This window comes from Schistocerca serialis, chromosome 8, assembly GCF_023864345.2.
Source record: "Schistocerca serialis cubense isolate TAMUIC-IGC-003099 chromosome 8, iqSchSeri2.2, whole genome shotgun sequence".
In the NCBI taxonomy this organism is placed as follows: Eukaryota; Metazoa; Arthropoda; class Insecta; order Orthoptera; family Acrididae; genus Schistocerca; species Schistocerca serialis.
Window position 1 is genome coordinate 275415093 of NC_064645.1, and position 24642 is coordinate 275439734.

The 24642-nt window shown below is 41.9% G+C and overlaps 1 protein-coding gene across 1 annotated transcript in view; it reads right to left on the minus strand.

Moving 5' to 3' along the window:
- LOC126416075 (protein unc-80 homolog) overlaps positions 1-24642 on the minus strand; it is a 1008688-nt gene that overhangs the window by 196551 nt on the left and 787495 nt on the right. Inside the window, exon 51 of the mRNA XM_050083557.1 lies at positions 20688-20840. Coding sequence (XP_049939514.1) covers positions 20688-20840 — 153 coding nt within the window. The remainder of the gene's footprint in view (positions 1-20687; positions 20841-24642) is intronic.

A 24642-nucleotide genomic window follows, 5' to 3' on the forward strand; every position in this document is an offset into this window, starting at 1 on the left:
ATATTCCATTAATAACTTTGGATTTAATTACGATCAATTTTCATTAACTCCTGTTAAAACATAAAGGTAGACACTGTTACATTTATTGTATGGTAGATGTCTTCTCTAAATTTACATGTACCCAGTCAGGAAAACTGCAAGCACAGATATTATTTCAAAAATTGAAAAAGGTTATTTCGGACACATTGGTAACTTAAAATTGGAATTTGTCAATTAGCCAAAACATATGAGAAAAGCTGCAGAGTGCAAAGGCTTTCAATGTACACAGTGATCCATTTGAAATTCTACAAAATAAACATTCTAATACATATCGATTGATTTATATGAAATCTAGGAAGCTTCTTGGGCTTAGGCACTTGATTTCTTTGAAACCATATAAGTAGAAGGGTAGAGATGATTCATAAAAAATTGAAGTTGAAGGAATATTTTTGAACTAGTTAAACACTGATACATTTATGCATTAGTAATGAGCTTGACATGCACAGGAACTCAAGCCATTGTTGCTCTGTTTCTATCTGTTCGTGTTATCTCCTATATATTCTCTCTCTCTAGTATCTGAAAATTACTGTTACTGATTTATGAATTTTTCTTGTGTGAATCTTTTATTGCTCACTAGAATGTCACTAATTCAAATATTAGTGTCCAGTCTTCAGTATAGTCACAAAACATTTGCTGATCTTTTATCATTTGTATATTTATGACAAGTCTCATATTCATACCCTTTTCTATGTGTCTATAAACATTTGTAGGCTCATTTTTTACACCTTCCCTAATGACGTCAATTGTCCTTTCTGCAAATATGCATTGTGAATTTATATTGGTGAGCAATTGCTTTTGGATGTTATGCAGCTATATTTTTTGAGTCAACCCCTTTCTTATCCTTACTTTCTTGCTTTACCATTGATGCTGTTATTTCTTTGTTCTTCTGGTGATGAGGGGTAGTTTTGGCTGGACTTCTCCAACAGTACCAGATCTACTATCATATTTTCCAGCCATACATTTTGAGGTATTCAACTTTCCTTGTAGTAATGTCTGAACTATTTTATTGTCTTGTGTTCTTGAAGTTTGGTGTGTTATTTCTTTTGTAAGTAATCAGCTGCGAAACTGTAAGGTTACTCATATTTGATGGACTTATCTTTGCAAGCAAAGTTAGTATTCCATGTATACTGTAAAATATGTGTAGTAACAGAATGAAAAGTGTTTGTAATGACGAATGCAATCCACTCATTTTCTGTATTCTATGATAGTTAAATGTTACCACTGTCATGTGCATAATTAGTGAGGTTTATGTCTCTTTTAAGAATTAATAATCTGAAATCAATTTATAATTGATACATGACTACAATCTGCAAATAAATTCAGTATCAAACTTTCATAATATTTATTTGTACATGTATACATAATATGATATTTTTCTTGCATTTTTCTCAATGATATGTTGATCTTCTAATGATTTTGTATGAATATTTGCCCCTACATGACCTGTGGGCCTTGCCATTGGTGGGGTGGCTCATGTGCCACAGTGATACAGATGGCCGCACTATACATGCAATCACATTGGAAGGGTATCTGTTGAGAGGCCACACCAATGTGTGGTTCCTGAAGAGGGACCGCAGACTTTTCAGTACTTGCATTGGCAACAGCCTGGTGACTGTCAGATCTGGCCTTGTAATATCACTCAAAACAACTTCGCTGTGTTGGTACTGCAAACACATAAAAGTATAGGGAAACTATAGCCACAATTTTTCCAGAGGACATGCAGCTCTATTGTTTGCTAAATGATGATGGATCCTCTTCGGGTAAAATATCCTAGAGTTTAAAATCTGGGTGGGGCTACTCAGGAGGATGTTGTCATCAGGAGAGACAAGTTGTCATCAGGAGAAACAAAACTGGCATTCTGCAGATCAGAGAGTGGAATTTTAAATCTCTTATATGTGCAGGTAGCTTAGAAAATTTAAAAAGGGAAATGGATATGTTGATGTTAGAGACAGTGGGAATTAGTGAAGTTCAATGCTAGGAGAAACAGGACTACCAATCAGGTGAATACCAAGTCATAAATACAAATTCAAATAGGGACAATTCAGGAGTAGGTTTAATAAATGAACAAGAAAATAGGAATGCAGATAAGCTACTATGAATGGCACAGTTAACACATTATTGTAGCCGAGATATACACAATGTCCACACCCACGATGGTAGTATAAGTTTATATGCCATCTAGCTCCACAGATGCTGAAGGGACTGATGGAATGTATGATGAGATAAAAGAAATTGTTCAGATAATTCGGGAGACAAAAATTTAATTGTGACGGAAGACCGGAGTTCGAGCAGGAAAAAGAAGAAATGGAAAAACAGTAGGCAAATATAGCCTGGGGGAAAGGAATGAAAGAGGATGCTGCATGGTTTTGCTCAGATAATAATTTAATCACTGCTAACACTTGGTTTAAGTATCAAGATAGAAAGTTGTATACATGGAAGAGACCTGGAGAAACTGAAAGGTTTCAGATTGATATTACAAGGGTAAGTCAATTATTATCCACAATTTAGTTATATTTTTGTTTATTTTGGAAGTACTGTTGTTTTACATTTTGATGCATGCTCTGTTTATTTGTTGTTATATATTTGCAATTTTCAAGCTGCTAGGTTAGTTTCGTTTTTGCTGCCATGCTATTAATCAAGGGTACTTCGCTGTGTATTTGTTCCAAAGAAGAGCAATGTTCAGCGATCTGTTTTTGTGGTCTTAAGGTGTATCAGGGGCCGAAATTCATCGGAGACTTTCAGTACAGTACAGGAACATTGTTTGGCCACAATGGAGTGTCTACAAATACATTGAAAAATTCCAAAATGGTCTCAAAAGTGTTATGCATGATGAAGGAGCCAGATGATCATTTACTGCCACAAATGAAGAAACCATTTAGCATTCATGTGAAATGATTCTGTAAGAAAGATGATTAACGAAACTTACAGGCAGATTAAAACTGTGTGCCCGACCGAGACTCGAACTCGGGACCTTTGCCTTTTGCGGACAAGTGCTCTACCATCTGAGCTACCAAAGCACGACTCACGCCCAGTCCTCACAGCTTTACTTCTGTCAGTATCTCGTCTCCTACCTTCCAAACTTTACAGAAGCTCTCCTGCGAGCCTTGCAGAACTAGCACTCCTGAAAGAAGGGATACTGCGGAGACATGGCTTAGCCACAGCCTGGGGGATGTTTCCAGAATGAGATTTTCACTCTGCAGTGGAGTGTGCGCTGATATGAAACTTCCTGGAAGATTAAAACTGTGTGCCCGACCGAGACTCGAACTCGGGACCATTGCCTTTCGTGGGCAAGTGCTCTAGCATCTGAGCTACCGAAGCATGACTCACACCCAGTCCTCAAAGCTTTACTTCTGCCAGTATCTCGTCTCCTACCTTCCAAACTTTTCTTTCAGGAGTGCTAGTTCTGCAAGGCTCGCAGGAGAGCTTCTGTATAGTTTGGAAGGTAGGAGACGAGATAATGCCAGAAGTAAAGCTGTGAGGACCGGGTGTGAGTCGTGCTTCGGTAGCTCAGATGCTAGAGCACTTGCCCGCGAAAGGCAAAGGTCCCGAGTTCGAGTCTCGGTCAGGCACACAGTTTTAATCTGCCAGGAAGTTTCATATCAGCGCACACTCCACTGCAGAGTGAAAATCTCATTCTGGAAACATCCCCCAGGCTGTGGCTTAGCCATGTCTCCACAATATCCTTTCTTTCAGGAGTGCTAGTTCTGCAAGGCTCGCAGGAGAGCTTCTGTAAAGTTTGGAAGGTAGGAGACGAGATACTGGCAGAAGTAAAGCTGTGAGGACCGGGCATGAGTCATGCTTCGGTAGCTCAGATGCTAGAGCACTTGCACGCGAAAGGCAAAGGTCCCGAGTTCGAGTCTCGGTCGGGCACTCAGTTTTAATCTGCCAGGAAGTTTCATATCAGCGCACACTCCGCTGCAGAGTGAAAATCTCATTCAGGGAAGATGATTAACTATTGACGAAGTGGCACATCATCTGCAAATTAGTCATGATTCTGCCTACTAAATCATCCACAACACACTTGGGTTTCATAGAGTTTGTGTAAGATGGGTTCCAAAACAACTCATACAGTCGCATAAATAAACATGCTTGTACATCGGAAAAAAACGTTTGGATCACTATTGTAATGAAGGAGACAACTTCTTAGATAGGATCATTACTGATGATGAAACATGGGTCCATCATTATGAGCCAGAGAGTAAATGGCAGAATATGGAATATGGAAATTCGCCGTGCAAGAAAAAGTTCAAGACTCAACTGTCCACAGGAAAACTGATGCTTACTGTTTTTTGGGATGCACAAGCTCCAGTACTGGAACATTATGGGGAAAGGGGCACAGCAAGAAACAGTGTACATTACAGTGAGATGTTTAGTGCCAGCCTAAAGCCTTCAATTCGAAACAAACGTTGAGGATTGCTGTCGAAAGGCGTCGCGTTGTTGCACGACAATGCCTGTCCACATACTGCTGCCCACACTGCTGAAACGTTCCATAAACTCAAATTTGAAGTACTGGATCATCCTCCATATAGTCCTGATCTTGCCCCTTCTGACTATCACTTGTTTGGTCCAATCAAACAGGCATTAAGGGGCCATCAATTTGCCTTGGAAGCAGTGAAAGAGGCAGTGCATTCCTGGTTTGCAGCTCGGGTCAACAGAGAACCTTTTTCTGTGAGGGCAAGTGTGTTGAAATGCAAGGAGACAATGTCAAAAAATGATGTTGTTGTAAGTTTCCCATTTGATTACAATAAAATTTTATAACTACTTTGTGGATAACAATTGACGTACCCTCGTATAACGGTAAAACAGCAATTTTGGAATCAGATTTTAAATCATAACACATTTCCTGAGGCAGATGTGGACTCTGACTACAATTTATTAGACATGAATAATAAATTAAAACTGAAGAAATTGCAACAGGTAGGAAATTAAGAAAATGGGACCTGGACAGGTTGAAAGAACCAGATGTTTTTGAGAGTTTTAGAGGGAGCATCAGGCAACAAGAGACTAGAACAGGGGAAAGGAATACGGTAGAATATGAAAGGGTAGCTTTGAGAGAGGAAAAAGTGGATTCAGCTGAGGATGTAGTAGATAAAAAGACAAGGTCTTGTAGAAATCCTTGGATAACAAAAGAGACATTGAATTTAATTGATGTAAAGAGAAAATATACAATTGCAACAAACAAATCTGGGGAAAGGCAATACAAACATCTAAAAAAATGAGATTGAGAGGGAGTGGAAAATGGGTAAGCTGGAATGGATAGAGGATAAATGTAAGGATTTAGAAGCATATATCATCGAGGGAATGGTAGATACCACCTACAGGAAAATTAAAGACACCTTTGAAGACAGGAGCAGTAGCTGTATTAACATCACCAGCTCAGACGGAAAACAGTCCTAAACAAAGAATGGAAAGCATAAGGTGGAAAGGGTGTATAGAAGTTCTACATAAGGGAGATGAACTTGCAGGCAATATTACAAAGATGGAAGAGGATGTAGGTTAATATGAGATGGGAGAGATGATGCTGAAAGAAGAATTCGAGACAGCACTGAAAGACCTAAGTCAAAGAAGCTTCCGGGGACTAGACAACGTTCCATCAGAACTACTCGTAGTCTTCAGAGACTAGCCATGACAAAACTCTTCCACCTAGTGTGCAGGTAGAATATCATCATCAGACTTCAAGAAGAATATAATAATTCCAATGCCACACAAGTAAGTTCTGACATGTATGAATATTACAAAACTATCAGCTGCACTGTGCTAATATGAATTCTTATTAGCAAAAGGAAAAACTGGTAGAAGCTGACCTCTTGGAAATTCATTTTGGATTCCAGGGAAACATAGGCACATGTGTGGCAAAACTGACCCTATGGCTTATCTTTGAACATGTGTTAAGGAAAGCAAAATCTACATTTATAGCATTTGTAGGCTTATACAAAGCTTTTGACAATGTTGACTGGTATTCTCTCCTTGAAATTCTGAAGGTACTAGGGGTAAGATACAGGCAGCAAAAGACATTTTACAACTTGGACAGAAACCAGACAGCAGTTATAAAAAGTGAATGGCATGAAAAGAAAGCAGTGGTTGTGAAGTGAGTCAGAAAGGGTTGTGGCCCATCCATAATGTTATTCAATCTGTACATTGAACAAGCAATAAAGGAAATCACACAAAAATTTAGACAAGGAGTTAAAGTTCAGGGAGAAGAAATAAAAACTTCAAGGTTTGCCAATGACATTATAACTGTGTCAGAGACAGGAAAGGGCTCAGGAGTGCTGTTGAATGGAATGGACGGTGTTATGGTATGAGGATATAGGATAAACATCAAGAAAAACAAAACAAGGATAATGAAACATAACTGAATTAAATCAGGTGACATTGCTGGAATTTGATTAGGAAATGAGACACTTAAAGTAGTAGAACAGTTTTGCTATTTGGGCAGCAAAATAACTGATGATGGAAGAAAAAGGGAGAATATAAAAATTAGGACTGGAAACGGTAAGAAAAGCGTTTCCGAAGAAGAGAAATTTGTTAACACCAAATATACACTTAAGTGTTAGGAAGTCTTTCCTGAAAGTATTTGTATGGAGTGTAGCGATGTATGGACGTGAAGCATTAATGATAAACTATTTAGACAAAAAGAGAATAGAATCTCTTTAAATGTGATGCTGCAGAAGAATGCTGAACATTAGATAGGTAGTTCACATAGCTAATGAGGAGGTACTGAATAGAATTGGGAGAAAAGAAATTTGTGTCGCAGCCTGACTAGAAGGGATCGGTTGGTAGGACACATTCTGTGACATCAATGGATCACAAATATAATAATGGAGGAAGTGCCATGGATAAAAATCATTTGGAGATGAAGATGCCTGCACGGCACAGAGTAGCATGGAGAGCTGCATCAGACTAGCCTTTGGTCCGTATGTGCGGATGGATATGTGTGTGAGTGTGTCTGCGAGTGTATACCTGTCCTTTTTTCCCCCTAAGGTACGTCTTTCTGCTCCTGAGATTGGAATGACTCCTTTCCCACTCCCTTAAAACCCACATCCTTTAGTCTTTCTCTCTCCTTCCCTCTTTACTAATGAAGCAACAGTTGGTTGCGAAAGCTTGAATTTTTTTTGTATGTCTGCGTTGGTTTGTGTGTCTATCAACCTGCCAGCGCTTTCGATTGGTAAGTCACATAATCTTGCCAAACTCTTTGCCTTTACAAATGTCTGCTTGTGTCTATGTATGTGCGGATGGATATGTGTGTGTGTGCGAGTGTATACCTGACCTTTTTCCCGCTAAGGTCAGTCTTTCCACTATCGGGATTGGAATGACTCCTTACCCTCTCCCTTAAAACCCACATCCTTTAGTCTTTCCCTCTCACTCCCTCTTTCCTAATGAAGCAACCGTTGGTTGCGAAAGCTTGAATTTTGTGTGTAAGTTTGTGTTTGTTTGTGTGTCTATCAACCTGCCAGCGCTTTCGTTTGGTAAGTCACATCATCTTGCCAAACTCTTTGCCTTTACAAATGTCTGCTTGTGTCTGTGTATGTGCGGATGGATATGTGTGCGTGTGTGTGCGAGTGTATACCTGTCCTTTTCTTCCCCTAAGGTAAGTCTTCCCGCTTCCGGGATTGGAATGACTCCTTACACTCTCCCTCAAACCACACATCCTTTAGTCTTTCCCTCTCCTTCCCTCTTTCCTAATGAAGCAACCGTTGGTTGCGAAAGCTAGAATTTTGTGTGTATGTTTGTGTTTGTTTGTGTGTCTATCAACCTCAAAGCACTTTCGTTTGGTAAGTCACATCATCTTGCCAAACTCTTTGCCTTTACAAATGTCTGCTTGTGTCTGTGTATGTGCAGATGGATATGTGTGTGTGAGTGTATACCTGTCCTTTTTTCCCCCTAAGGTAAGTTATTCCGCTCCTGGGATTGGAATGACTCCCTACCCTCTCCCTTAAAACCCACATCCTTTAGTCTTTCCCTCTCCTTCCCTCTAACCTGATAAAGCAACCATTGGTTGCGAAAGCTTGAATTTTGTGTGTATGATTGTGTTTGTTTGTGTGTCTATCAACCTGCCAGCACTTTCGTTTGGTAAGCCACATCATCTTTCCAAACTCTTTGCCTGTACAAATGTCTGCTTGTGTCTATGTATGTGCGGATGGATATGTGTGTGTGTGCAAGTGTATAACTGACCTTCTTCCCGCTAAGGTCAGTCTTTCCGCTCCCGGCATTGGAATGACTCCTTACCCTCTCCCTAAAACCCCATATCCTTTAGACATAGCCTCTCCTTCCCTCTTCCACAATGAAGCAACCGTTGGTTGCGAAAGCTTGAATTTTGTGTGTATGTTTGAGTTTCTTTGTGTGTCTATCAACCTGCCAGCGCTTTCGTTTGGTAAGTCACATCATCTTGCCAAACTCTTTGCCTTTAAAAATCTCTGCTTGTGTCTGTGTATGTGCGGATGGATATGTGTGTGTGTGTGTGTGTGTGTGTGCAAGTGTATACCTGCCCATTTTTCCCCCTAAGGTAAGTCTTTCCACTCCCGGGATTGAAATGGCTCCTTACCCTCTCCCTTAAAACCCACATCCTTCATTCATTCCCACTTTCCTGATGAAGCAACCGTTGGTTGCAAAAGCTTGAATTTTGTGTGTATGTTTGTGTGTCTATCAACCTGACAGCGCTATCATTTGGTAAGTCACATCATCTTGCCAAACTCTTTACCTTAACAAATGTCCGCTTGTGTCTGTGTATGTGCGGATGGATATGAGTGTGTGTGTGTGAGTGTATACCTGTCCTTTGCTCCCCCTAAGGTAAGTCTTTCCGCTCCCTGGATTAAATTGACTCCTTATCCTCTCCCTTAAAACCCACATCCTCTAGTCTATCCCTCTCCTGCCCTCTTTCCTGATGAAGCAACCGTTGTTTGCAAAAGCTTGAAATTTATGTGTGCATGTTTGTGTTTGTTTGTGTGTCTATCAACTTGCCAGCGCTTTCGTTTGGTAAGTCACATCATCTTGCCAAACTCTTTGCCTTTACAAATGTCTGCTGGTGTCTGTGTACGTGCGGTTGGATATGTGTGTATGTGTGTGCGGGTGTATACCTGTCCTTTTCCCCCCCTAATGTAAGTCTTTCCACTCCCGGGATTGGAATGACTCCTTACCTTCTACCTTAAAACCCACATCCTTTAGTCATTCCCTCTCCTTCCCTCTTTCCTGAGGAGGCCAACGTTGGTTGCGAAACCTTGAATTTTGGGTGTATGGGTTTGTTTGTGTGTCTATCAACCTGCCAGCACTTTCGTTTGGTACGCACATCATCTTGCCAAACTCTTTGCCTTTACAAATGTCTGCTTCTGTCTCTGTATGTGCAGATGGATATGTGTGTGTGTGTGAGTCCGAGTGTATACCTGTCCTTTTTTCCCGCTAAGGTAAGTCTTTCCGCTCCTGGGATTGGAATGACTCCTCACCCTATCCCTTAAAACCCACATCCTTTAGACTTTCCCTCTCCTTCCTTCTTTCCTGATGAAGCAACCATACGTTGCGAAAGCTTAAATTTTGTGTGTATGTTTGTGTTTGTTTGTATGACTATCAACCTGCCAGCACTTTCGTTTGGTAAGTCACATCATCCTGCCAAACTCTTTGCCTTTACAAATGTCTGCTTGTGTCTGTGTATGGGCGGATGGATGTGTGTGTGTGTGTGCGAGTCTATACCTGTCCTTTTTTCCCCCTAAGGTAAGTCTCCCACACCCGGGATTGGATTGACTCCTTACCCTCTTCCTTAAAACCCACATCCTTTAGCCTATCCTTCTCCTTCCCTCTTTCCTGATGAAGCAACCGTTGGTTGTGAAAGCTTGAATTTTGTGTGTATGTTTGAGTGTCTATCAACCTTCCAGCGCATTCGTTTGGTAAGTCACATCATCTTGCCAAACTCTTTGCCTTTACAAATGTCTGCTTGTGTCTGTGTATGTGCGGATGGGTATGTGTGTGTGAGTGTGTGTGCGAGTGTATACCTGTCCTTCTTCCCCCAGAGGTAAGTCTTTTCGCTCCCGGGATTGTAATGACTCCTTTCCCTCTCCCTTAAAACCCATATCCTTTAGTCTCTCCCTCTCCTTCCCTCTTTGCTGATGAAGCAACCGTTTGTTGCAAAATCTTGGATTTTGTGTGTATGTTTGTGTTTGTTTGTGTGTCTATCAACCTGACAGCGCTTCGTTTGGTAAGTCACATCATCTTCCCAAACTCTTTGGCTTTAGAAATGTCTGCTTGTGTCTGTGTATGTGCGGATGGATATGTGTGTGTGTGTGTGTGGGTGTATGCCTGTCTTTTCTCCCCCTTAAGGTAAGTCTTTTCGCTCCCGGAATTGGAAAGACTCCTTACCCTCTCCCTTAAAATCCACATCCTTTAGTCATTCCCTCTCCTTCCCTCTTTCCTGAGGAGGCCACCGTTGGTTGCGAAACCTTGAATTTTGGGTGTATATGTTTGTTTGTGTGTCTATCAAACTGCCAGCACTTTCGTTTGGTAAGCACATCATCTTGCCAAACTCTTTGACTTTACAAATGTCTGCTTCTGTCTCTGTATGTGCAGATGGATATGTGTGTGTGTGTGTGAGTCCGAGTGTATACCTGTCCTTTTTTCCCGCTAAGGTAAGTCTTTCCGCTCCTGGGATTGGAATGACTCCTCACCCTATCCCTTAAAACCCACATCCTTTAGACTTTCCCTCTCCTTCCTTCTTTCCTGATGAAGCAACCATACGTTGCGAAAGCTTGAATTTTGTGTGTATGTTTGTGTTTGTTTGTGTGACTATCAACCTGACAGCACTTTCGTTTGGTAAGTCACATCATCCTGCCAAACTCTTTGCCTTTACAAATGTCTGCTTGTGTCTGTGTATGGGCGGATGGATGTGTGTGTGTGTGTGCGAGTCTATACCTGTCCTTTTTTCCCCCTAAGGTAAGTCTCCCGCACCCGGGATTGGATTGACTCCTTACCCTCTTCCTTAAAACCCACATCCTTTAGCCTATCCTTCTCCTTCCCTCTTTCCTGATGAAGCAACCGTTGGTTGTGAAAGCTTGTATTTTGTGTGTATGTTTGAGTGTCTATCAACCTGCCAGCGCATTCGTTTGGTAAGTCACATCATCTTGCCAAACTCTTTGCCTTTACAAATGTCTGCTTGTGTCCGTGTATGTGCGGATGGGTATGTGTGTGTGAGTGTGTGTGCGAGTGTATACCTGTCCTTCTTCCCCCAGAGGTAAGTCTTTTCGCTCCCGGGATTGTAATGACTCCTTTCCCTCTCCCTTAAAACCCATATCCTTTAGTCTCTCCCTCTCCTTCACTCTTTGCTGATGAAGCAACCGTTTGTTGCAAAAGCTTGGATTTTGTGTGTATGTTTGTGTTTGTTTGTGTATCTATCAACCTGACAGCGCTTCGTTTGGTAAGTCACATCATCTTCCCAAACTCTTTGGCTTTAGAAATGTCTGCTTGTGTCTGTGTATGTGCGGATGGATATGTGTGTGTGTGTGTGTGGGTGTATGCCTGTCTTTTCTCCCCCTTAAGGTAAGTCTTTTCGCTCCCGGAATTGGAAAGACTCCTTACCCTCTCCCTTAAAATCCACATCCTTTAGTCATTCCCTCTCCTTCCCTCTTTCCTGAGGAGGCCACCGTTGGTTGCGAAACCTTGAATTTTGGGTGTATGTGTTTGTTTGTGTGTCTATCAAACTGCCAGCACTTTCGTTTGGTAAGCACATCATCTTGCCAAACTCTTTGACTTTACAAATGTCTGCTTCTGTCTCTGTATGTGCAGATGGATATGTGTGTGTGTGTGAGTCCGAGTGTATACCTGTCCTTTTTTCCCGCTAAGGTAAGTCTTTCCGCTCCTGGGATTGGAATGACTCCTCACCCTATCCCTTAAAACCCACATCCTTTAGACTTTCCCTCTCCTTCCTTCTTTCCTGATGAAGCAACCATACGTTGCGAAAGCTTGAATTTTGTGTGTATGTTTGTGTTTGTTTGTGTGACTATCAACCTGCCAGCACTTTCGTTTGGTAAGTCACATCATCCTGCCAAACTCTTTGCCTTTACAAATGTCTGCTTGTGTCTGTGTATGTGCGGATGGAAATTTGCGTGTGGGTGCGAGTGTATACCTGTCCTTTTTTCCCCCTAAGGTAAGTCTTTTCGCACCTGGGATTGGATTGACTCCATACGCTCTCCCTTAAAACCCACATCCTTTAGTCTTTCCCTCACCTTCCCTCTTTCCTGAGGAAGCCACCGTTGGTTGCGAAAGCTTGAATTTTGTGTGTATGTGTTTGTATGTGTGTCTATCAACCTGGGAGCGCTTTCGTTTGGTAAGTCACATCATCTTGCCAAACTCTTTGCCTTTACAACTGTCTGCTTGTGTCTGTGTATGTGCAGATGGATATGTGTGTGTGTGTGAGTCCGAGTGTCTACCTGTCCTTATTTTCCTCTAAGGTAAGTCTCTCCGCACCCGGGATTGGATTGACTCCTTACTCTCTCCCTCAAAACCCACATCCTTTAGTCTTTCCCTCTCCTTCCCTCTTTCCTGATGAAGCAACCGTTGGTTGCGAAAGATTGAATTTTGTGTGTATGTTAGTGTCTGTTTGTGTCTCTATCAACCTTCCAGTGCTTTCGTTTGGTAAGTAACATCATCTTACGGATCTCTTTGCCTTTACAAATGTCTGCTTGTGTCTGTGTATGTGGGGATGGATATGTGTTTGCGTGTGTGTGCGAATGTACACCTGTGACTTTTTCCCCCTAAGGTAAGTCTTTCCGCACCTGGGATTGGATTGGCTCCTTACCCTCTCCCTTAAAACACTCATCCGTAAGTCTTTCCCTTACCTTCCCTCTTTCCTGATGAAGCAAACGTTGGTTGCGAAAGCTTGAATTTTGTGTGTATGTATGTGTGTGTTTGTGCGTCTATCAACCTGCCTGTGGTTTCGTTTGGTAAGTCACATCATCTGGCCAAACTCTTTGCCTTTACAAATGTCTGCTTGTGCCTGTGTATGTGAGGATCGATATGTGTGTGTGTGTGTGTGTGTGTGTGTGTGTGCGATTGTGTACCTGCCCTTTTTTCCCCTTAAGGTAAGACTTTCCACTCCCGGGATTGGAATGACTCCTTACCCTCTCCCTTAAAACCCACATCCTTTAGTCTTTCCCTCTCCTTCCCTCTTTCCTGATGAAGCAACCATTGGTTGCGAAAGCTTGAATTTTGTGTGTATGTTTGTGTTTGTTTGCGTGTCTATCAACCTGCCAGCGCTTTCGTTTGGTAATTCACATCATCTTGCCAAACTATTTGCCTCTACAAATGTCTGCTTGTGCCTGTGTATGTGCGGATGGATATGTGCATGTGTCGGAGTGTATACCTGTCTTTTTTTACCCCTAAGGTAACTTTTTCCGCTCCCGGAATTGGAATGACTCCTTACCCTCTCCCTTAAAACCCACATCCTTTAGTCTTTCCCTCTCCTTCCCTTTTTCCTGATGAAGCCACCGTTGGTTGCGAAAGCTTGAATTTTGTGTGTATGTGTTTGTTTGTGTGTCTATCAACCTGCCAGCGCTATCGTTTGGTAAGTCACATCATCTTGCCAAACTGTTTGCCTTTACAAATGTCTGCTTGTGTCAGTGTATGTGTGGATTGATATGTGTGTGTGTGTGTGTGTGTGCGAGTGTATACCTGTCCTTTTTTCCCCCTAAAGTAAGTCTCTCTGCACCTGGGACTGGATTGACTCCTTACCCTCTCCCTTAAAACCCACATCCTTTAGTCTTTCCCTCTCCTTCCCTCTATCCTGACGAAGCAACCGTTGGTTGCGAAAGCTTGAATTTTGTGTGTATGCTTGTGTTTCTTTGTGTGTCTATGAACCTGCCAGTGTTTTCGTTTGGTAAGTCACATCATCTTGCCAACTTCTTTGCCTTTACAAATGTCTGCTTGTGTCTGTGTATGTGCGGATGGATATGTGCGTGTGTGGGAGTGTATACCTGTCTTTTTTTACCCCTAAGGTAACTTTTTCCACTCCCGGAATTGGAATGACTCCTTACCCTCTCCCTTAAAACCCACATCCTTTAGTCTTTCCCTATCCTTCCCTCTTTCCTGATGAAGCAACCGTTGGTTGAGAAAACTTGAATTTAGTGTGTATGTTTGTGTTTGTTTGTGTGTCTATGAACCTGCCAGTGTTTTCGTTTGGTAAGTCACATTATCTGGCCAAACTCTTTGCCTTTACAAATGTCTGCTTGTGTCTGTGTATGTGCGGATGGATATGTGCGTGTGTGGGTGTGTATACCTGTCTTTTTTTACCCCTAAGGTAACTTTTTCCGCTCCCGGGATTGGAATGACTCCTTACCCTCTCCCTTAAAACCCACATCCTTTAGTCTTTCCCTCTCCTTCCCTCTTTCCTGATGAAGCAACCATTGGTTGCGAAAGCTTGAATTTTGTGTGTATGTTTGTGTTTGTTTGCGTGTCTATCAACCTGCCAGCGCTTTCGTTTGGTAAGTCACATCATCTTGCCAAACTATTTGCCTCTACAAATGTCTGCTTGTGCCTGTGTATGTGCGGATGGATATGTGCATGTGTGGGAGTGTATACCTGTCTTTTTTTACCCCTAAGGTAACTTTTTCCGCTCCCGGGATTGGAATGACTCCTTACCCTCTCCCTTAAAACCCACATCCTTTAGTCTTTCCCTCTCCTTCCCTTTTTCCTGATGAAGCCACCGTTGGTTGCGAAAGCTTGAATTTTGTGTGTATGTGTTTGTTTGTGTGTCTATCAACCTGCCAGCGCTATCGTTTGGTAAGTCACATCATCTTGCCAAACTGTTTGCCTTTACAAATGTCTGCTTGTGTCAGTGTATGTGTGGATTGATATGTGTGTGTGTGTGTGTGTGCGAGTGTATACCTGTCCTTTTTTCCCCCTAAGGTAAGTCTCTCTGCACCTGGGACTGGATTGACTCCTTACCCTCTCCCTTAAAACCCACATCCTTTAGTCTTTCCCTCTCCTTCCCTCTATCCTGACGAAGCAACCGTTGGTTGCGAAAGCTTGAATTTTGTGTGTATGTTTGTGTTTGTTTGCGTGTCTATCAACCTGCCAGCGCTTTCGTTTGGTAAGTCACATCATCTTGCCAAACTTTTTGCCTTTACAAATGTCTGCTTGTGTCTGTGTATGTGCGGATGGATATGTGTGTGTTTGTGCGAGTGTATACCTGTCCTTTTTTCCCCCTAAGGTAAGTCTCCCGCACCCGGGATTGGATTGACTCCTTACCCTCTTCCTTAAAACCCACATCCTTTAGCCTATCCTTCTCCTTCCCTCTTTCCTGATGAAGCAACCGTTGGTTGTGAAAGCTTGAATTTTGTGTGTATGTTTGAGTGTCTATCAACCTGCCAGCGCATTCGTTTGGTAAGTCACATCATCTTGCCAAACTCTTTGCCTTTACAAATGTCTGCTTGTGTCTGTGTATGTGCGGATGGGTATGTGTGTGTGAGTGTGTGTGCGAGTGTATACCTGTCCTTCTTCCCCCAGAGGTAAGTCTTTTCGCTCCCGGGATTGTAATGACTCCTTTCCCTCTCCCTTAAAACCCATATCCTTTAGTCTCTCCCTCTCCTTCCCTCTTTGCTGATGAAGCAACCGTTTGTTGCAAAAGCTTGGATTTTGTGTGTATGTTTGTGTTTGTTTGTGTGTCTATCAACCTGACAGCGCTTCGTTTGGTAAGTCACATCATCTTCCCAAACTCTTTGGCTTTAGAAATGTCTGCTTGTGTCTGTGTATGTGCGGATGGATATGTGTGTGTGTGTGTGTCGGTGTATGCCTGTCTTTTCTCCCCCTTAAGGTAAGTCTTTTCGCTCCCGGAATTGGAAAGACTCCTTACCCTCTCCCTTAAAATCCACATCCTTTAGTCATTCCCTCTCCTTCCCTCTTTCCTGAGGAGGCCACCGTTGGTTGCGAAACCTTGAATTTTGGGTGTATATGTTTGTTTGTGTGTCTATCAAACTGCCAGCACTTTCTTTTGGTAAGCACATCATCTTGCCAAACTCTTTGACTTTACAAATGTCTGCTTGTGTCTGTGTATGTGCGGATGGAAATTTGCGTGTGGGTGCGAGTGTATACCTGTCCTTTTTTCCCCCTAAGGTAAGTCTTTTCGCACCTGGGATTGGATTGACTCCATACGCTCTCCCTTAAAACCCACATCCTTTAGTCTTTCCCTCACCTTCCCTCTTTCCTGAGGAAGCCACCGTTGGTTGCGAAAGCTTGAATTTTGTGTGTATGTGTTTGTATGTGTGTCTATCAACCTGAGAGTGCTTTCGTTTGGTAAGTCACATCATCTTGCCAAACTCTTTGCCTTTACAACTGTCTGCTTGTGTCTGTGTATGTGCAGATGGATATGTGTGTGTGTGTGAGTCCGAGTGTATACCTGTCCTTATTTTCCTCTAAGGTAAGTCTCTCCGCACCCGGGATTGGATTGACTCCTTACTCTCTCCCTCAAAACCCACATCCTTTAGTCTTTCCCTCTCCTTCCCTCTTTCCTGATGAAGCAACCGTTGGTTGCGAAAGATTGAATTTTGTGTGTATGTTAGTGTCTGTTTGTGTCTCTATCAACCTTCCAGTGCTTTCGTTTGGTAAGTAACATCATCTTACGGATCTCTTTGCCTTTACAAATGTCTGCTTGTGTCTGTGTATGTGGGGATGGATATGTGTTTGCGTGTGTGTGCGAATGTACACCTGTGACTTTTTCCCCCTAAGGTAAGTCTTTCCGCACCTGGGATTGGATTGGCTCCTTACCCTCTCCCTTAAAACACTCATCCGTAAGTCTTTCCCTTACCTTCCCTCTTTCCTGATGAAGCAAACGTTGGTTGCGAAAGCTTGAATTTTGTGTGTATGTATGTGTGTGTTTGTGCGTCTATCAACCTGCCTGTGGTTTCGTTTGGTAAGTCACATCATCTGGCCAAACTCTTTGCCTTTACTAATGTCTGCTTGTGCCTGTGTATGTGAGGATCGATATGTGTGTGTGTGTGTGTGTGTGTGTGTGTGTGTGTGTGCGATTGTGTACCTGCCCTTTTTTCCCCTTAAGGTAAGACTTTCCACTCCCGGGATTGGAATGACTCCTTACCCTCTCCCTTAAAACCCACATCCTTTAGTCTTTCCCTCTCCTTCCCTCTTTCCTGATGAAGCAACCATTGGTTGCGAAAGCTTGAATTTTGTGTGTATGTTTGTGTTTGTTTGCGTGTCTATCAACCTGCCAGCGCTTTCGTTTGGTAAGTCACATCATCTTGCCAAACTATTTGCCTCTACAAATGTCTGCTTGTGCCTGTGTATGTGCGGATGGATATGTGCATGTGTCGGAGTGTATACCTGTCTTTTTTTACCCCTAAGGTAACTTTTTCCGCTCCCGGGATTGGAATGACTCCTTACCCTCTCCCTTAAAACCCACATCCTTTAGTCTTTCCCTCTCCTTCCCTTTTTCCTGATGAAGCCACCGTTGGTTGCGAAAGCTTGAATTTTGTGTGTATGTGTTTGTTTGTGTGTCTATCAACCTGCCAGCGCTATCGTTTGGCAAGTCACATCATCTTGCCAAACTGTTTGCCTTTACAAATGTCTGCTTGTGTCAGTGTATGTGTGGATTGATATGTGTGTGTGTGTGTGTGCGAGTGTATACCTGTCCTTTTTTCCCCCTAAGGTAAGTCTCTCTGCACCTGGGACTGGATTGACTCCTTACCCTCTCCCTTAAAACCCACATCCTTTAGTCTTTCCCTCTCCTTCCCTCTATCCTGACGAAGCAACCGTTGGTTGCGAAAGCTTGAATTTTGTGTGTATGCTTGTGTTTCTTTGTGTGTCTATGAACCTGCCAGTGTTTTCGTTTGGTAAGTCACATCATCTTGCCAAACTCTTTGCCTTCACAAATGTCTGCTTGTGTCTGTGTATGTGCGGATGGATATGTGCTTGTGTGGGAGTGTATACCTGTCTTTTTTTACCCCTAAGGTAACTTTTTCCACTCCCGGGACTGGAATGACTCCTTACCCTCTCCCTTAAAACCCACATCCTTTAGTCTTTCCCTATCCTTCCCTCTTTCCTGATGAAGCAACCGTTGGTTGAGAAAACTTGAATTTAGTGTGTATGTTTGTGTTTGTTTGTGTGTCTATGAACCTGCCAGTGTTTTCGTATGGTAAGTCACATCATCTTGCCAAACTCTTTGCCTTTACAAATGTCTGCTTGTGTCTGTGTATGTGCGGATGGATATGTGCGTGTGTGGGAGTGTATACCTGTCTTTTTTTACCCCTAAGGTAACTTTTTCCGCTCCCGGGATTGGAATGACTCCTTACCCTCTCCCTTAAAACCCACATCCTTTAGTCTTTCCCTCTCCTTCCCTCTTTCCTGATGAAGCAATCGTTGGTTGCGAAAGCTTGAATTATGTGAGTAAGTTTGTGTTTGTTTGTGTGTCTATCAACGTGCCAGCGCTTTCGTTTGGTAAGTCACATCATCTTGCCAAACTTTTTGCCTTTACAAATGTCTGCTTGTGTCTGTGTATGTGCGGATGGATATGTGTGTGTTTGTGCGAGTGTATACCAGTCCTTTTTTCCCCCTAAGGTAAGTCTTTAGGCTCCCGGGATTGGAATCACTCCTTACCCTCTCCCTTAAAACCCACATCCTTTATTTAGTCTTTCCCTCTCCTTCCCTCTTTCCTGATGAAACAACCGTTGGTTGCGAAAGCTTGAGTTTTGTGTGTATGTTTGTGTTTGTTTGTGTGTCTATCAGCCGGCCAGAGCTTTCGTTTCGTATGTCACATCATCTTGCCAAACTCTTTTCCTTTACAGATGTCTGCTTGTGTCTGTGTATGTGCGGATAGATATGTGTGTGTGTGTGTGTGTGTGTGTGCGCGAGTGTATACCTGTCCTTTTTTTCCCGTAAGGTAAGTGTTTCCGCTCCCGGGATTGGAATGACTCCTTACCCTCCGTCTTAAAACCCACATCCTTTAGTCTTTCCCTCTCCTTCCCTCTTTCCTGATGAAGCAACCGTTGGTTGCGAAAGCTAGAATTTTGTGTGTGTGTTTGTGTTTGTTTGTGTGTCTATCGACTTGCCAGTTTTTTTGTTTGGTAAGTCTCGGCATCTTTGTTTTTAGATAAATCTTTGTTTTTAGTTATATTAAACCAAAGGAACAAGAAGATTAGAGACTAACACCCCATCTAGAATGAGACCACAGAAAATGGAGCATCTGCTGAGGACTGGGTGAGGTATGGTGTGATGTTCGCCTGCTTTATTTCTTCATTGATTGTCCTTATGTTGACATACTGCATTGCAACACTGGCTGAAATATGGGGTTTGTAATTTCGACACTGACTACTGTAAATAATGTAGCCGACAGGTGCATGGATGTGTTTCAAAGTTTTATACGGATGCGTTTCACAGTTGTTTACTTTCAGTGTTCACAATGCCACAATAATACACAGTTATATACGGCCAGTGCCCTACTGTTTAACTTTCGACAAGCCTCATTAATAGGTTGGAGGCGAACATCCACATACTGCTACAATAGTTTAGTGTTGAACATCTATGAGCAGTAAAAGCCTAACCAAACATTTCACTGTTCATGTGGAATAATAAGGTACATACGGAACAGACACTGTCATTGTTTTAACACATGGCCTATTGGTGTAACACTTATTTCACAGTTAAGTGGATCCATTGTTGCTGATCTAACCAATACAGGTTCCTCATCTGAAACATGGCTGTGGACTGACTGTCTCGGGACCAAAAATCAGGCCCTTATACATCCTCACAATAATAAGTACTGAAACTACACTGTTTGAAGTTAAATTTGTAGAAATTACAATTAAAACTTAACTCGGTAAATTAACTGAATACATAAAAAAATTGGTTCTTTTTAAGTTTCTTCTACTTCAAGGGTTAAGCTGAATTATTTGTTTAAATGATGAAATTGACATATATAGATATGCAAACAATACTTTGACGAAACTGAAAATTACTTTGGCGTTAATTAAGGTCTAGCTTTGCTATCATGTTTTCAAATAGAGCCAAATAGATCCTTTAAAGTTACTATTAGTTGTTCCCCAAATCTTTATAATTAGTACAAAATTTATATTTGTTTATAAGTCAACAATAGAATTTACGTAACGAAACAATTACTGATTTCACCCTCTACCAAAAGGTACTAACTAGGAATAGTTGAAATAAATTAGAAAATCAATTACATACATAAAACTAAGCACAAAATTAGTTTCGGTGTTATATTCTTTAAAACTAAGGGCCAACCTTTCTCTTTTATGAAAATGCAGATTATACTCATGTATGTTAATGGTAATTAGTTCAAAAATGAAAAAAATGAATTTTAAGGAGGCAGATGGCAAAACAAAAGGGGAAGTAAAAATATCCCAACTTCGTTTGTTACAATAGGAAGTGAATTTAGCTGTGCCCTGGCTTGCCTTAAGCAACTTAGGGAAACTACTAAACCTAAACCTGGAAACCTGGATAGGGATTTGATCCACTGTTCTCCATAATGTCCTCCACAATGTGAGTCCATCTCCTTGTATGGTTCATAAAAACATATGTTCAAAGTGAACACTATGTGTTAACTAGCTACCATTGCTATTACATGACACACATTTATTACACTCTGTTATGTGACATTGTAAAGATCTTTATAAATAAGAAAGATGTGAAAAAAATTGCATACTCACAACATGAGACTTTATGTCAAGAAGTTCCACTGCTTTGCCATCCTGGCTAGACTTCTTGTTTAGTTCTGCAAGTCGAGCAGAGCTTTTGGTGAGAAATTCAGCAACCATTGACAGCAAAGTATCACGAGGGCGTCGGAATTCATTTCGGAGAACCTGAAAGGAAGTAATTATATTTTTCTTCATATGAAGAAGTGTGGAAAACTTCATTGTAGATGAAAGTATCCTTTCTTCAAGCAGGGTAACTGAAGAATGCTTCACTTCAAAGAGAAACCTAATGTTTTTAGATGTCCTCAGTAGCTTTACTGATGAAACAAACTTTTGGTAATATGCTCCCAAAAACCTGGTTGAGAAAAACATCTATGAGATGTTGCTTGTATAGGAAAGCCTGTTCTCTCATCACGTCCAGCAAGACCCGGCGATGAACAGTGGACTGATATCTGATGATAATAGACAGGAAGTTACTAAGGAGCTGTCTCAACTGAAGAACCCAGACAAAATTACAGTTCACTATTTACTTAATGGATTTTCCCACAAAGATTGTGAGGATGTGACTATGATGCCAACTTGGGAAAATACATACCTGCTCTAGTTGTGTGTTCACATACTCAGTAATGGGCCACAGATAAAGCTCATTTTCACTCCACAGGTAGGGGGCAGATACAAAGTTATTTTGTATTTCCAGTTTCCCATGTTGACAATAGCTTTGTGGTAATGAAAGTTTTGATCTGGTTGATAGTGGTGGTCACTTCTGTGAAACACTTTGTCACTGTCTAGGCTATATTTCCTGGGCTGATCAGGATACTTTCGTCATGCGTTGCACTAATAACTGGGTTCCTCTTGTCTGGAACTCTTAACAGTTTCTATGCTAATGGGGAATTTCTGGTACAATTGATACTGTTCATAAATTTACCACCAATGTATTCTCATTATTTCTGTAATAGGTCGGGATTTTGATTCACTATGCCCTTGGATGAGACAATCACATTGCTAAAATTAAGAATTATATATAAATCATGTAGAATGGAATAAGAGCCCAATATCTTTGACTTCAAAGTTGTTTAACAACTAGCCTGAATTAGGGAGTTTCAACTAATAATGCTACATTCAAATGTCTCATAACAGCTTTAAAACCACTTGTAATTTCCTCAAGTCTCTTACTTTAAACTTCTCAAAGGTCTCTTCTTGTCTTTTATGATGATGAATACATTTGTCACAACTGTGTCTTGGTTCAAAGACAAGTCATAATTTTAACAAGGGAATTTTCAGGAGGGCTACCCTCTCAACTCTGCTGATGAGATAGATGTTCGTATTCAACATTAAGGTAGTAGTTTGAAGGCATCAACTTAACCCCACAAGTAATTAGGGAAAGAGAGGTCAGTCAAGACAGCAATATTTGTAACTGGATAATCGTGACATAAAATGGTCAGAGGGAGTTGAGTGGGGGGAGGGGGGAGGGTCTCTGCTTTGCCTCAACAGATATTTGCACAACTGGCATGCAGCTCACCTCAAAGTTTAAAGTTTTTCTTTTCATAAGAATTTGTACCATCATTGTGAAACCTGTGGTCAACCCAAGATCCCTTCTTGAAACACTCAATGTTTCACTGTCATGCAAAGTCAGATGCAATACAATGCCCGCAAATTGTGATACTGTGAACATCAAAACAGGAGAATGAAAGCGTAAGTGGAAAGTCAGAAGATTTGTTAACTTATCATGACATCATTTGGAAATCATGAACATTCAGCACATATGTCTATATCAATACAAGCTAATAGAATACTATTACATAACAATGAAAGGGAATGAAGTACTGAATAAATAAACCGAAATGAATTAAATCCTACTGTCTAAGGTTGGTGAATCTGCGCAGACGAGATCTTTGAATGTTGTGTCACAACAGTGGATTGGAAAACAGATAAGCTAGTAGAATTTAATGTACATGTCATCAACAAGTTGTATTCTCGGTTTCATTTGACAGTTTGAGTGAGAATCACTAAGCTTAACAATATGAGAGAAGGAAAGTTGCTACTCACCATATAGCGGAGATGCTGAGCCGCGATAGGCACAATAAAAGGATTCACACAAACATAGCTTTCAGCCATTAAGGCCTTTGTCAGCAGTACACACACACACACACACACACACACACACGCACGCACACACACATGCATGCGCAACTAGCACACACATCTGCAGTCTCAGAGAGATGAAACTACACTCTAGTCAATACACTTCTGGAGGCGGTGTTTCCATGCCTGGAAGGCATCCTGGAATGCCTTTTCTGGAATGTCATTTAAAGCTGATGTAACATGTACCTGGATGCTTTCAATCGTGTCTGAATGTTTTTCTTTCATGACTCCTTTTAATAGAGGAAACAAAAAAAAGTCAGCAGGAGCCAGACAGGACTGTAGGGAAGCTGGGGAACCAATGGGGTCTTGGTCCTGGCCAGGAAGTCATTCACAATGGAGGCGCTATGACTCGGCGAGTTGTCGTGGTGAACTTTCCACATGTCCTTGATGTCGCTTCAGCAGTGCGAGACCCTACTTTTCAGTCTTTTGAGCACTTCCAAGTAGAAAGCTGAGTTCACTGTAGTCCTGGTAGGTACAAATTAGTGGTGGACAATGACTCTGACATCAAAGAAGACAATGAGCATGGACTTGCTCATGTGTGCCTTCTTGGGACAGGGCGACGATGGGGTGTGCCACTCTGAACTCTACCTTTTTGTCACAGGGTCGTACTCAAAAATCCATGACCCATCACCACTGATAACTGAGTTTAAAAATTGGGGATCATTTTCACACATTTCCAACATTTTTCGGCACCGAAGCACTCGCATGTGCTTGTGTTCGTCGGTCAACTCTTTTGGTACGAGTTTGGCACACATCTTTCTCATGTTCAAATCTTTGGTCACAATGTGGAAAACAGTTGTTTTTGACATGTTTAGAGTTTGTGCTATCAATTGAAGGCTCAGCTGTTTGTCAGAGTTCAAACAATGGCATACACACGTCACATTTTCGTCAACACATGCGTATGATGGCCGTCCACTGCGAGGTTCGCCGGTGATCTCCTCTCGGCCCTCCATGAACAACTTGTGCCATCAGAAAACTTGTGATTTGGAGAAGCAATCAGTCCCAAAGGCATGCTGAAGTAATGGAAATGTTTTGGTGGTGGACTTCCCAAGTTTAACGCAAAATTTGATAGCATACCGTACTACAGAATGATCCATTGTGCCGTGTTACATAAACTCAAAACAAGGTTGATGGGAACACACGTCCTGACACTCCAACAGCTCGCAGCTGAATAAGACAAAGAGCATTTTGAAGCTAACACCACCCTCCACTTAGCTCAGCTGGTTACAGCATGCTGTGGTGTTACGTTGCATCAGAAAAAAATTGGTCGCATTACTTATGGAATGCACTCTGTAGGTTCGTTGGGTGGCAGAATACCACTGTGGGAGGGATGGGAAGGATAGTGGGTAGGACATTCCTTATTTCAGGGCACAATGAGTGTTAGTTGAAACCCTAGGGGAGACAGGTCACAATGAAAGGTAGTTGAAACCCTAGAGAAGAATGTCATTTAGTTACTTTAGTCCTGGGTGGTACTAAGACATGAGGGCAATGCTCCTCTGTGACTGAGCAGTGGGACTTTGGGAGGTGATTGGTGATTGTAGAGATAAGTCACAGAAAATCTTAATTAGGTCTTTGAAAGCCACAGTCAGGCACTTGGTATATTTCGAGAGGGACTGCTCATCTCTACAGATGTGATGGCCATAGGTGGCTAGGCTCCATGAAAGGAAATTTGGTTTGGAATCGGTGGCAACTGTCAGTGTCGTGGTTGGTAGGTTTGATATGGATGGAGGTAATGATGTAGCTATCTTTGAGGTGGACATCAACATTGGGGAAGGTGGCTTGTTGGGTTGAGGACAACCAGGTGAAGCAAATGGGGGAGAAGGTATTC